The sequence below is a fragment of the Sander lucioperca genome, chromosome 4 (genome assembly GCF_008315115.2).
Source record: "Sander lucioperca isolate FBNREF2018 chromosome 4, SLUC_FBN_1.2, whole genome shotgun sequence".
NCBI classification, from domain to species: domain Eukaryota; kingdom Metazoa; phylum Chordata; class Actinopteri; order Perciformes; family Percidae; genus Sander; species Sander lucioperca.
The window spans coordinates 2,905,042-2,918,917 of NC_050176.1; the positions used below are offsets into that span (position 1 = coordinate 2,905,042).

General features: G+C 42.5%; 1 protein-coding gene across 1 annotated transcript; it reads right to left on the reverse strand.

Moving 5' to 3' along the window:
- Positions 1-6,080: 6,080 nt before the first annotated feature.
- crybb1l2 (crystallin, beta B1, like 2) lies at positions 6,081-10,888 on the reverse strand. The gene is made up of 6 exons (XM_031284671.2): positions 10,790-10,888; positions 9,760-9,857; positions 9,255-9,373; positions 8,216-8,348; positions 7,970-8,112; positions 6,081-6,441 (listed from the first exon to the last, which is right to left on the reverse strand). Exons 2-6 carry the CDS (start codon positions 9,850-9,852, stop codon positions 6,270-6,272), a joined length of 660 nt encoding a protein of 219 aa, XP_031140531.1. The 5' UTR covers positions 9,853-9,857; positions 10,790-10,888; the 3' UTR covers positions 6,081-6,269.
- Positions 10,889-13,876: the final 2,988 nt, after the last annotated feature.

Below are 13,876 nucleotides of genomic sequence, written 5' to 3' on the forward strand. Positions count from 1 at the left end.
AAATTGAAAATCAAAGTGTTGTTTTCAGCCTGCATGAAATCCATTTAGTTTCTGAGTGACCCTAACCCTCTGGGAGAAGAAATGTGATGGGAAACATGAGTTAAAGAAGGTGCGAGCACTCACTCAGTTGTCTTCAACAGCTTCTAATTAATGGGATATGTCTTTATCACCGGTGGTGAATGACCAACCATGAGAGGAGCCAATCAGGCGGGCAGAGCTGCTAAATCACCAGATGGAGTGAGAAGTGTAGCGCTGGAATTGGAAGTGAGAAGGTGGAGATTGGGCGGATGTGTGTGTGTGTGTGTGTGTGTGTGTGTGTGTGTGTGTGTGTGTGTGTGTGTGTGTGCGCGTGTGTGTGTGTGTGTGTGTGTGTGTGTGTGTGTGTGTGTGTGTGTGTGTGTATCTCCCCCCCCCCTCTATCTCTCTCTCTCTCTCTCTCTCTCTCTCTCTCTCTCTCTCTCTCTCTCTCTCTCCCTCTCTACCCATTATTTAGCAGTATTGTACCTTACGGAGCCATTAAGCTCTTATAAGCTATCCCATAATGCCCTGCTGCTGAAACAGTCCCAATTCACAGAATGACATCAGAGGGCTGGAAATAAGGCATGTGTGTGAGTGTGAGTGTGTGTGTGTGTGTGTGTGTGTGTGTGTGTGTGTGTGTGTGTGTGTGTGTGTGTGTGCCGGCTTGAGCTCGGGTATGAAAGTTTATGTGTGTGTGTGTGTGTGTGTGTGTGTGTACTGTATGTTACGCGCATATGCATGTGTGCGCGTGTGTGTGTCAGTCTGACGTCAATACTCCTCCAATCCATATTTAACTGCATAGCTAGGAAGGCTCATAGCACCTTGTAGGTGTCTTATCTGAATGTATTTATAGACGTAACTAAACTGGGTGCCACTGTGACAGGTGAAGTGTGCCTTTCCTTCTCTAGTTTGAAGGGAGGAATAGGGCCTAGCTAACAAAAAAAAAAAACGAGTTTATTTCTGCAGTGGAACTGCATTGGAATCTGTTCTGATAGGGTTTTTACCGCAGCTTCAGAGCCAGATACATAAGTACTTCAGTAAGGAGGCATGCAAAAATGATGAGAAAAGGGCTGAAATGGAGCATCATCACATATTAAAATGAACCACTCCAGCCTTTTCCTCTGGTTACAAAAATAACTAGTGCTAAAGTAGCTTGGATTTGGGTCCATATTTTTTACGCGACGTCATGAAGAGATATATCCGGTGTAAATGGAATTTAAGAGCACAAAAAAGTAACACAAATAGAAATATCAGGTGAATGCAATGAGGCTATAAGTCATGTTTAACGTGTTTCTCAGCTGGAAGACCTCCCCTTAATGTTCTTTTCTATTTCTGTTTCTCTCTCCTCCTTAGTGTGGTGACGCCTGCATGCTTCAGTTGCATCCACTGGAATGGGAGATATCTGGGAGGTCTCCTTTTGTTGTGCAATATTCATTCATGTAATAATAACTGAGAGTTTCATTTGGTTCTCGTAATTGAATGACCCACGCCTGTCAGTCAGTTAACTGCCTCAGGAGAGTAGCAGAGGGGGTGGAGCCACATTTGAATCCTCATTGCAGCAAGGATTAATATAATAATGCTACGATGATGCTATATATCACATTTTTTGCAGTTTGGTATGGCTAATTACTTTAAATTCTACTTCAACCATAAGCCTCAGCAGCTATTGCTATGTAGGAGAAGCCTTTGCAGCTAGGACGAAATACTTCAAGATCCTTCCAACGCTGACCCAGAATCATAATCTATGAATTATTAAGTCTACAAAACAAAAACACAAGCTTCAACCTGATAGTAGAGGCGCAGGCAGCAGAATCTTAAGCTGATTGAATGTTTTTTTACCGCAATGCTCCTTCGGAGTTGTCTCTCCTACAGTTTGCATGACTTACGCTTCTAACTTTGACCTCAATGAGTCTGATTTGTTTGTCTACAATAGCTCAGATTCCATACTGATGATTCAGCTAAGAAACCCTTACATTTATCCAAGTCTTTTCTAATGCTCCAACTGCTCTAACTCCAACACTGTCTGTGCAGAAATGAATCAACAGGTTTGCTTCCAGAATCCTGGATGCCCAAAATATCTTCCCACCTTAATACTATACTATACTTAAAGCGGCCATATTATGCTCATTTTCAGGTTCATAATTGTATTTTAAGGTTGTTCCAGAATAGGTTTACATGGTTTAATTTTCAAAAAACACCATATTTTTGTTGTACTGCAGTGCTCTCTCTCACTGCTGCAGATCCTCTTTTCAGCTGGTCTCTGTTTTAGCTACAGAGTGAGACCTCTTTTCTTCTTCTTCTTCTGTACTATCTTTGATTGCACCCGCACATGTTCAGTAGCTCAGATGTAGATCATGTCAGCTAGCTAGCTCCATAGACAGTAAAAGAAAGGCTGTTTCTACAACTTCGGTCAGTTACAAGGCAGGATTAGCTGGGAGACTTCTAAATGAGGGTGCACATGTAAGTAGTTCTTTTGTAGATTATGGTGAACTTGTGTGTGTTGTAGCAGTGCTTTGCTATTGAGAACAAGGTAGCATGCTAGCGTTAGCATGCTAGCGTTACGAGCTAATGGTTGCGGTTAGCCTGCTCGTTTCGGCTTGTGACGTCACAAGCCGTGCCGATTTTGAACAGCTCACCCAGAGACTGAAGGCAGGACACATTCAGAAACCGTATCTCACTCTAAACAGCATGGGTGGATTTTTTTCAAAGTTTGTATGTGTGTGGAAGCACCAGAGACACAACATAACACCCCAAATCCCAGAAAAAGTGATTTTTTCATAATATGGGCACTTTAATACTATACTTGATATTAGACAACAAATTGGCCAATGCTGCCAAGTTTGGGACATAAGCGCATTTGCAACAGATTCTCACTCCCATCTCGTGAAATATGGATGCTTGGTCAGGTGCCTTTGTTGTTGTTATTGACGCTAAAAGTCTCCTTTAACGCCATATAACGCGCTTTAACTAAACGCGCTTGGTCGAGACTATTGGTGTCCCTTTTGACACAGTTATGTTAAGAAAAAGATCGTGGGTGGGTTTACGTTTCTGCGACACGCGGGAATGGGACGGTTGAGTTTAGGAAAAGGTCGTGGGTGGGCTTACGTTTCCGTGACACGCAGGAATAAAGTGACGGTTAAAGAAGAAAGCGACTTAAGGAAACGTGTCGGCCGGGACACAAACCCCCGTCTCCTGGGTGAAAGTCCTGTGTAGCTGCTGCTCTCTCCGGTACGTTCTACAAACACGCTGAAGGGCGCTTTTTTCGTCGCTTCAGACGCTGACAGCCACTGACAGCCACTGTCCAAACGTCCGTATTTTACGAGTTCGGAGTGAGAACGGGTTGGCATTTGGCAACATCTGTCAGACGAAGAATCAACCATGAAGGAAATATTTGCACAGGATTTGTGTTGGGTTGCATCGGTGTTGTGTGAAAGTGTATTTTGTATAATTTTAGGACTTTACATAGTATTTTGCCAAACTGCCAATCTTGATATCAGGCCGTTTCTCTTTTAGTATCTTAAGTTATTGTGAAATCACTGTGATAAATAAACTGAATCAAACTGCTTTCTGCATTAACACTGGATATTTGGTGTGCTGAAAAATGACCCGGTGAAGGAACTTTAACCCACTTTTCAGAGCTGATACACATTTAAAACCGTGGGAAGAGACATGTTTTGTTGTATTTAAATAGAACGTTTGGGGATTGGTCAGCAGGATAGCGAGGGAGGAAAAAAAACAATGAAAGAACATCGTGAATCATATTGATGTACTGTACGCATCATTTCTGAGACAACAATAATTGAATTATACTCTGATGCAGTTTACTGAAACTTGCCTCATTGTATTTGAAGCACTCTCAGCAATCTGAAGGCCTTCAGATTTTTCAGACTTTCTATAAATATAAAAGGCTAATCATCGCTGCCGTCAACCACATGGCACAGAGGGAATGTGCAGATGACACTCGGAATGATGTAGTTTGGTGTTTTTGAATATTTGATCAGCCTTAGGGGAAGAAGTATGCATTGCATAATTTAACTCATTTTATAAAAAGAAAGTGCGAATGCTAAAATGTGGTCAAGTCCATTTTGGTGCTGACGTTTGCAGACCATACCGGTCATCAATATTCTCTTTGCTGAGAAAGATAAATAATGCATGAAATCACAGAAAGCTTTAAAACATAATGTGCTGTTTTAAGCAGAGTGCTATGGTAGAGGACATGGAGTGCTTACTTCTTTCACACATTAACGATGTTGGTCCAAATTGTTTCTTCAGTAGAAATGAAATCTGTGTCTCTGCAGAAAGCATTTTGTTGAGTGATCACACTGCATGGACTGGGGATAGAAATCTCAAATTATCTCTAGATGGGCTCCAACAATACCAAATCCAGTGAGCTGATCGATTCTTCAAGTCATGTAAAGTGTGTGAAGTACTGAAAGTCAATACAGGTGCATTTTTTAAAATGTTCTGAAAAATAGAACACAGAAAACACAGATATCCTGGATATGTTTTGAATGTGCAGAATGTTTTGAACATGAGCAGAAATCGTACGTCACCGAACGTAACTGGCACACTGCGCAAGCGTCAACACTTAAGTTAGCAGCTAGCTAGCTATGAAAGGTTAAAATGGTTAGGGTTACATCTTGTTACTATGAAGGTGAGTCACATTTTAATGTATAATGAATTATAAAGTAGATGATTGCTGCATTGGCCTCATATTCACTACGTCGTGTTGTTGCAGATTAACAAATAAAATAACCGTGTGTCGACGCTTTCGCAGTATGCCAGTTACGTTCGGTAACTACATTCTAGCATCTACAGGTTCAGTCTGAGATTGCGGTGTGTTTTGCTAGTAGCGTGGATGTAGCCTGGAGCTGCTAGCCTCAAGCAGAGATGAGAAGTGGGCTACCGAGGTAGAATTTTTTTTAACTTGTAGTTTTCAGCCCCAACTGATGTTGTCGCAAGTGACATCACTTGATGACATGACATTATTTTATCAGACTTTTCTGGATATGCAGAAGTACTCCCCAACACTTGGTTTGTGTAAAATTGGTAGTGTTACCCATTAACAAATTTTTTGCCCACTTAGGGGCAGCATACACAAGCCATAAACACTACTTTGACATATTATCTGCTTTAAAGCTGATATTACAAAGGTGCCTATTTAGAATCTCCAGCAGATACAGAGCAATATTATCATTCATTTGGAGTTGTGTATCTGTTAGTCTATATCCTTGACGTTCCACTTCCTGGATTGCGCCGGTGCCGCAGGAAATTCCACCAGATGCATGTATTTCCGCCGATTTCCGTTTCCTTAGGCATTTTAAACTCCAGTGGAATTATGAGGACTATGGTTAACTGCTCCTCAGATCTCTACAGGGTAAATTGAGACAGCTAGCTAGACTATCTGTCATTTGTGATTGGTTTAAAGAAATGCCAATAAACCAGAGCACGTTTTTCTCCCATCCCAGAATGCTGTGTGGACTAGCCAGACCCTCCTCTGCTCCGCAGCGTGTGGATGGTCTGGCAAAGCGAGACTATGTTTCTGTTCACCTGAATAATGTGAGTCCTCCAACTCCTGAGGGAAATATCATATCTTGATGCTTTTGAGACATCACAACCATATCTGTTAAATAAGATGTCATTTCAAATGGCACAGGGTGTGATATGCTTTATTGGGGTTTAGAGTTGATGAAGCAACAGTTTATTTCCTGTTTCAGATCACCCACCACAGAAACACACATATCACCCCTCCCCCCCCCCCACACACACACACACACACACACACACACACACACACACACCCAGTGAAGCTGTAATAGGCTGACTGAGGGCTGACGTTGGTAAGGTGTGGAAGATAAGTGTATGAGGGGGAGAGAGGGAGGGAGGGGAGGAGAAAGAGGAAAGTGGGGAGAAGGGAGCTGACAAACAGAGAGGGAGAACAAAAATGGAGAGAGCGTTCATTATCAGATTTAGTCTCAGCGGCCCATGTAATTATCTCCTCCGCTCCTTCACTTTGAATAACTTTTCATTGCTCGCTAGATTACAATGTTCCGACAACTAAAAATAACAACCTACTGCATTCCCTCCATCCTGCATTCAATCCACCAAGGGATTTTGGGACAGAGGAGGAAATATTACACCCGCTCCCTTCTCCTCTCCTTCTTCGCCCTCCCTCCCCCGCCTCCCCCTCCATCTCTGTGCCCGCCCTCGGCCTCCATCTCTCCTCTGATCCCTCTCTTTCTCGCTGGGTTTCACTTGGAGGACATGGTGTAGCAGCCGTGTGGGTGCCACTGCATGTCACGGATGCGCCTAATGGACTGCATCTGGGGGTAGCGGGCGCCGTACTCGTTGAAATGCCTGAATTCGCCCTTCTCCAGCAGGTACTGGCTGCCACGGTAGCCGGGGAACTGGTAACCCACCCAGCTGGGGAGAGACAGAGGAAAAGGAGAAATGACAATCTGGAAAGTGACGAGGAAAGGTGTTTAGGAGAAAATTAGGAGAAAATGTATTCAAGAAAAGCAAACACAAGGTTGGAAGATGAGTAAACCAGTCAAGTAAAAAGGGAGAGAAATATGCTACAGCAGAAGCACAGATGTAGAGGGAGGATAAACATCAAAACAAATGAAGACATCGATCTGTTTGTTATGCTGTCAGATGCCGAACCACAGATGTTTCAGACGTGAAGTAATGACAACATTTAAGAAACAGTGTCTGCTGTCTGCCGCACCTCTCAGAGCACAGGAACACTGAGCTGCTGACGTCCATGACACCCTCAGTGAGGTGCTGATGAAAAAAAAAAAAAAAAGCCTCTATTCCTGAACTTCCTCCCAGAGCTCTCAGATAGTTGATGATGTGCTGCAGTTTCTGCTAGTTTGAGAATGACGACACTGTAGAAACCGCCTGACACATGCAGCAGTAAACGGAGCTTGACTTTTTGATGCAGCTGTTGCAAAAGCATGGCGCAATGTTTGTAGCGGGCATTATTAAAAACATTATGATTTGACAATTGGGAGCCACAAATTGTGGATTTTGATATAGCTGAGCTACAACTCAGTAGAGAGTTAGATTCTCAAGTCTGTACCATAGGCTGTATAAAATGTGGATGTAGTCCAAGGCTGTAGTACTCGAGTCTGGTCTCGGTCTTGAGTCCACTTTTTGTTAAGTATTGCAATTGTCTTGGTCTCGTGCCTTGTTGGATCTAAAATTGTCTTGGACGCGGCAACTGAGAACTGGTCAAGTTGTTCCTGGTTACTGAATTGGGATCAGTTGTACAGAACAGTGCCTACATTCTATGCATTAAGTAGTTTGATGTTAGCAGATCTCTTCCTTGTTTATAGATCCATCTTAACTCCTTGGTCACTACGTTAGCATTGGAAAGACACTATTGCTTATTATGGTCTTTAACAAAACTCGATTTGCTCTGGACTTGGTCTAGACTTGGAATCGACTGGACCTCGTGTTGGACTTGACTTGGATTCTATTTAGTTGGTCTTGACTAGCCCTGACGTAGTCTCCGTCACATCACCCATAGGTTTCTGAAGAGCCAAAATGAAGCTCAAAGTGAGTGGCTCCAGCGTCGCCTAACTCCCAGCTGATCCAAAAATGGGCAAAGAGTTTATGTGGAGCACGGTGGAGCTGAGGTGGGCTCAATGAATCCTACAGTCTACGCTCGCCTCCTGTGATTGCCCCCACCTGGAAACAGACTGGAAACAGGTGGAAACAGCTAACCAGGATTTGTCAGGTTGGCAAACTCTGCCTACCAGCCCCTCTAAAGCTCAATTCTAGTTGGTTTGTACAGAGCCAGGCTAACTGTTCCCAGTCTTAATGCTAAGCTAAGCTATAGCAGTATCGATCTTCTTTTCCAAGTCTCGGCAGAGAAGTAAGCAAAAAAGGCAAACTATCCTTTTAAAAAAGGCAAGAAATGCCCGTAACATGTTGCCACGCTACTCACGTTCCACAGCTGACCATGATGCTGCCCACTCTGTCGGTGAAACCGTAAGAAAACAGGCTGGGGACATCATCGTCCATGATCTCCATCTTACGGCCCTTAAACTCTCCGACCTCATACAGGCAGATCTTGTGCTTCTCTGGGTCCTAGAAGATGGTGGGGGGAAGAAAAAGAAGGGGAAGCAGTTGAAATGAGCAGAGATAGAAGATGAAGTCAGACCACTGGTTTACTAAACAGCAGGGGGTTTACCATGCGGACGGGCCTAAAGGACAGCAGGTAGTCATTCTTCTGGCAGTTGCTCCAGGAGTCCCAGCGGGGGTACTCGCCCTTCTCCAGGATGAACATCTCCCCACAGAAGTTCATCTGCTCGTAGCCCACGAAGCTGAGGAGGGGAGGAAAGGTCACAAGGACAAGAGGGGAGTAAGTAAATCACTGTGTTGCCTTTAAAAGGCGCACACCACTGATTTCACACACAAAGATCTTTTTATTCATCACAAAGAGTACTACTCAGCCTGTAAGAAAGAGTTGTATGAGTTTTCCAAAGCTTGACAAAATAACCCTGATAATGTCACTCTGGATGTCCCCTTCATGCTTTGAGGACTATGTTGTCCCTTTTGTCCTGTCTTCTTTCTACTTTCTTATTTGCTCTGAAAGAACTCATCTCCTTAAGAGCGGCAAAGATGAATCGATTAATCGGTTAGTTGTCAACTATTAAATGAATCACCAACTGTTTTGATAATCGATGAATGAGTCTTTTTTAATGAAAATTAAGGTCAAAATTCTCTGATTCTAGCTTCTTAAATGTGAATATTGAGTTTCGTCACTCCTCTATGACAGTAAACTGAATCTCTTTGAGTTGTATGGGCCAAACGACTAATCGATTAATCAAGAAAATAATCGAAAGACGAATCGAACAATGAAAATAATCGTTAGTTGCGGCCCTAATCTCCTTAATTGTCATTTAATTATGTATTGGTCCACACTGATACACACTGATTGCTGCACTACTCTCTCTCAGTCATCGCTGTTTGTTGCTTTGTCACGTCATTAGTTTAGGTATTGAAGTTCATCCAACTGCTGCACTCTCTGCAAATCACTCGGGGATAAAAGCATCCGCTACATGCCTAAAAATGTGAAGTGTATAATGTCACATAATGGTGGGGTACAATTTCGACATCACCAGCGATGTACTCAGAGGAGTGTGGGAGTTGGGTACAGTATGACTACATGCAGGTGGGTGTGTACGTGCTCGTGCAGCTGTATGTATGTGCACACGCAGGCTACTTACGGTCCGCAGGTGACGCGCAGGGAGCGCACCTTGTCCATTCCCATGTCACACACATTCATACACTCGTTGTTGATCTCAATGCAGCGGCCCTGGAAGTTCTCCTGGTCGTACACACACATCTGAATATTTGGGGTAAAGGAAAGAGAATGAGAGTGAGGAAGCAGGACGCACAGGTCCAAGGGAACACTTGAGAGTAGAAATAGGACAAAAAGACCGTGACGGAGGAGAAAAAGTGAGCACATAAGAAAGAGTAAAATGAAGTGACTGTGTTGTTATGACAGTGGCTAAACGCCCTAAAGCCGCACATGGTAGCCTATGTTTCTGTCAGTTGTAGTAGTCGACCGCCCACACACTGAGCTGTAAGAACGAGCAGGTTTGTGATGATGATCAGAAGGTAAACTGTAAGCGTGAGGCCAGCTGCGGTATATCTGTAAATGTTTGATCATCGGTTATACGTGTGGGGTGCAGTGTGTGTGTGTGTGTGTGTGTGTGTGTGTGTATGTACCTTGTAGGACATGTTGCCCATATCAGACATCTTGTTCTGAGCCTTCCCGTCAGTCTGGGAAGCAGACTTGGATTTCTCTCCTCCGGCAGACATGATGACTGAAGAGAGAGAGAGAGAGAGAGAGAGAGAGAAGATAAAGAGGCCTTAAATCAGACTTTAATAGCTGTCTTTTACTGTCAAATTAAGAGACTGTATGAAAATGATTCAGGGTGGGTAAGGGGGTTAAACATTATGTTTCAATTATTTCAAAAGCTAAGCCCACTCCACTGATGTTAATATTTTTCTTTGAAACCTTCCCTTGACTAAGGAAAGAGATTATAACACCCTACTCACAATATTTCAACATATCAAAGTAATATAACACAATAGTATATGTAAAGATTTAGATTATCCATACATACATACATTAAACAAATAACCCTCTCCCTTTCCTGACCGCCACACCCTTAATAACTTTCATACAATCCCCTAACACAGCTGAATTCAAGTCAGACTTTAACACACATTACCATCTGGTCCCTTGTTCTGCTTTACATTTATGGTATACAACTTTTTTCCATCAAAAAACATCAAAATAACGAAAAGGAATTCCTCCTTAACAAATGAAAATAGCAGTCTACTGACAAAAGGACACTACAGTACAAAACCTACAGTACCCCCTTAACACACACATATAACATATATTACATATAGACAGATTTAAAAAAAAAAATAAAATAAAAAAACTTAACTTACATGCAATTAAAGTGCTGTGTTTGTGGAACCAACTAGATTTTTAGAGTTTTAGGTTCAACCAGTCAAGCATTTTAAGCATTACTTTTACCATAATTTATACTCAGAATAAACTCAAATGTTTATTCTGAGTATAAGAGATTATATGACAGCTATTGGATTTATCCAAAAAGATATTCACTTCATAACTGGAGCTCGAACTACAAAAGACTGTCTGGACTGACAGGTTATTCTTACTCTCTACCTCCCTTCTGTCTTTTCTTTTCTCGTTCTGTATGATGTTTGTCCACTGTCTTACCTGTAGGCAGTGTGTGGGTAAAGGAGTAGACTCGGGGCTGAGACTGGTGGTCTGTGTGAGGCACCAGGCCCCTCGGCGCTTTTATATGCTGGCGCCCAGAGAGAGGGGATTAGAGACACAAAAACAAACTCGCTGAGCTCACAGCCCCCACAGAATAGAAATACCCCCATCATCAAAGAGAGAGAGAGGCAGAGAGAGAGAGAGAGAGGCAGAGAGAGAGAGAGAGAGAGAGAGAGAGAGAGGCAGAGAGAGTGAGAGAGAGAGCCAGAGATATATAGGTAGAAGATACAAATATGAGGAATCAAATGTGACAAACTGAAAATCAATGTATATTTGGACTGAGAGGACCTGATGGAAGATGAAATAGCATCATAATAACTTGATCATGACCAGTGGTGGAATGTAACTAAGTACATTTACTCAAGTACTGTACTTCAGTACAAATTTGAGGTACTTGGCTCTTTTCTTTTCATGCCACTTTCTACTTCTACTCCGCCACCTTTCAGAGGGAAAGATTGTACTTTATACTCCACTACATTTGTCTGACTTTTTTAGTTACTAGTTACTTTACAAATTAAGATGTTTGCTCATAAAGTACATGTAGTGTATACAGGCCTACAAGTCAAGCTGAAATGATTAGCTGATTAAACACTTAGTTGATTGACAGAACTGTTCGGATTGTTTCCAGTTTCTCAAATGTGAGGATTTTCTCGATTTTTCTTTTACTTTTAAATACATTTTCCTGATGATACTTACATACTTTTACTTAAGTAACATTTTCAATGCAGGACTTTTACTTGTAACAGAGTATTTTTACAGTGTGCGTGCGTACTTTTCCTCAAGTAAAGGATCTGAATACATCTTCCACCACTGATCATGACATGAATCCATAAACCCAAAAGGGAGTTCAGTCAGTAAGCTGCTACATACGAAGGCCTAACCCTCCAAAAACTCACAGCCAGGCTGACCATGCAGGTTCACATTGAAGAGCCTGTCACAAAAATAATTATTCACTGCTATTCCCATCAGTGCTGTAAACAAGAGGCACTGGGACAAACAATAACGGGAAAAGCAATAAGCTGTGAGAAGCAATAAAGTCTCTGTTCCAACTCCGGGTGAGCAGAGCGGTTCACAGAGTGCATGGACAATAATCCGAATCTCTCTCCTCATAGCTGTGGGAGAAAGCTATTAAATTAAAGCCCTCTGCCTTTTTTCTTACGTGGGTGGGTAAAATATTGCGGTGGGCGTTAGTCCACGAGGTGCTTCTACCAAAAGTGCACACTAGGGAACAAGCAAACCGGTCGAACGTAGCTCCAAACATGGCTGCTGCACACCGGCGGCAGGGGCACACCACGTGCAGGGTTTCTGCAGGTTTCAATAAGTCAAATTTAAGACCTTTTTAAGACCATTATGAATAAAATTCAAGGCCTCTATCACAACATAAAAGTACACGAGTGACCGGGTTAGCTCAGTTGGTAGAGCAGGTGCACATATATAGAGGTTTATTCCTCGACGCAGAAGGCCCAGGGTTCGAGTCTGACCTGTGACAATTTCCCGCATGTCTTCCCCTTCTTTCTCTCCCCTTTCATATCTAGCTGTCCTATCCATTAAAGGCAGGAATGCCCAAAAAATTATCTTAAAAACAAAAAGTACAACGAAATGCAGAGTCACAAAAGTACTTGCAAAGTAAATAAAAATGATTGAAATTGAATAAAAGCAACACAGGGTACTAATAATCTGTACATATACAGCTAATTATATTTGGACTAGCGAAAGAGAGAACTACAACACCACAGAATATGTCTTGGATTCAGAGATGGGCCTCTTTAATCCTGCAATTTGAATTTCCTCAAATTCTCACACTCAGGGAGAGGTCAATGGAGGACTGAGCAAAAGGGCTGAATCCCACACCTCCCTCTCAGTGACTGTTGGATGTCTAAAAAGTCACGTAAATGTAGAAAAAAGAGGGAAGGTGTCCGACAAAAAGGGGGAGTTAGGGTTAGTGGGCACATCTCTTATTTATGCACCCTTGTCTAGAGCTGAAGATCTTTGCCGACGAGTTCGAATGAGTGATGCGTTTCGATTAGCGCGAAAATGGATGCTGAGGAGGTGAAACGGAGGCTGGCCTCCGGCGATTACGTTTTGGTTGCACCGGCAAAGAAAGCAAAGTCTGAGGTGTGGAAAACCTTTAGGCCTATTTAGAGTGCTGAGATGTTACGATGTTACAGAGGACTTATTTTATTTCTTTGTTCCAACTTCCAAGTGGCCTATAGCCTACGTTAGTCATGAATAAATGATGATAAACAAAATGTATAAATGACTCATTCTTGACAAAAGGCAAAAGAGCTGTGTGCGTGCGCACATTTGAATAATGTCGGGCTGTAAACGGGTTCATGCTTTTAAAAAGCTGTCGATCAAAATGTACTTGTCGGGTTCGGGCTGAATTCTGCCGGGTTAGGGCCTTGTCGGGCCAAACTTTTAATGCTTGATTACAGCTCTACCCTTGTCTCCCTGTTCTCCGTCCTCTAGAGTTGAGACTGGGGGGGGTTCTTCCCTTTGGACTGGATTCAGTGACTGGATATAGTCAAGGTCCACCATCCAAAAGGACAGTCTCTAGCTGATAAAACACTTAGGGTGACAGAAGGATACACAAACGGCTTCTTCAAGGGAGTCAGAATGTGTGTATTTCTTCTTCTCTTAAATCACATCGCAGATCATTGAAATTACAATGCAAAGTGTAAAAGAATGAACTTTTTCTTTAAACCATCTACAAAAAATAGGTGGTCCATCATCAGATTGTTTTCATTTGATTTAACCTTTATTTAAACAGGAAGTTTCTTAAGATGCATTATCTCTTTTAGAAGAGACACCGGGCCAAAATGACAGCATAAGTATAGTTTCCGGCTGTTCTTATTTGTTCCTACTTATACCTACGAAAAGTAAAGCACTATTTCATTTGTATATACATAAAGCACGTAATGGTGAGCCAGGACGCAGTATGAAGAGCGACAGAGTCTGCATAGGGAGGAGGTTGGGGTAGATGGAGGGGCCAAAAAAAACCAGGACTTGCGCCCAAAAGGCCGCTGT

Bases quoted from the DNA above. Each gene is read 5' to 3' on its own strand.
- crybb1l2 (XM_031284671.2), bottom strand. From the start codon at position 9,852: ATGTCTGCCGGAGGAGAGAAATCCAAGTCTGCTTCCCAGACTGACGGG. The intron at 9,374-9,759 runs GTACATACACAC...CCAAATATTCAG, and splicing joins TGGGCAACATGTCCTACAAG to ATGTGTGTGTACGACCAGGA. The intron at 8,113-8,215 runs GTAAACCCCCTG...ACCATCTTCTAG, and splicing joins CCTTTAGGCCCGTCCGCATG to GACCCAGAGAAGCACAAGAT.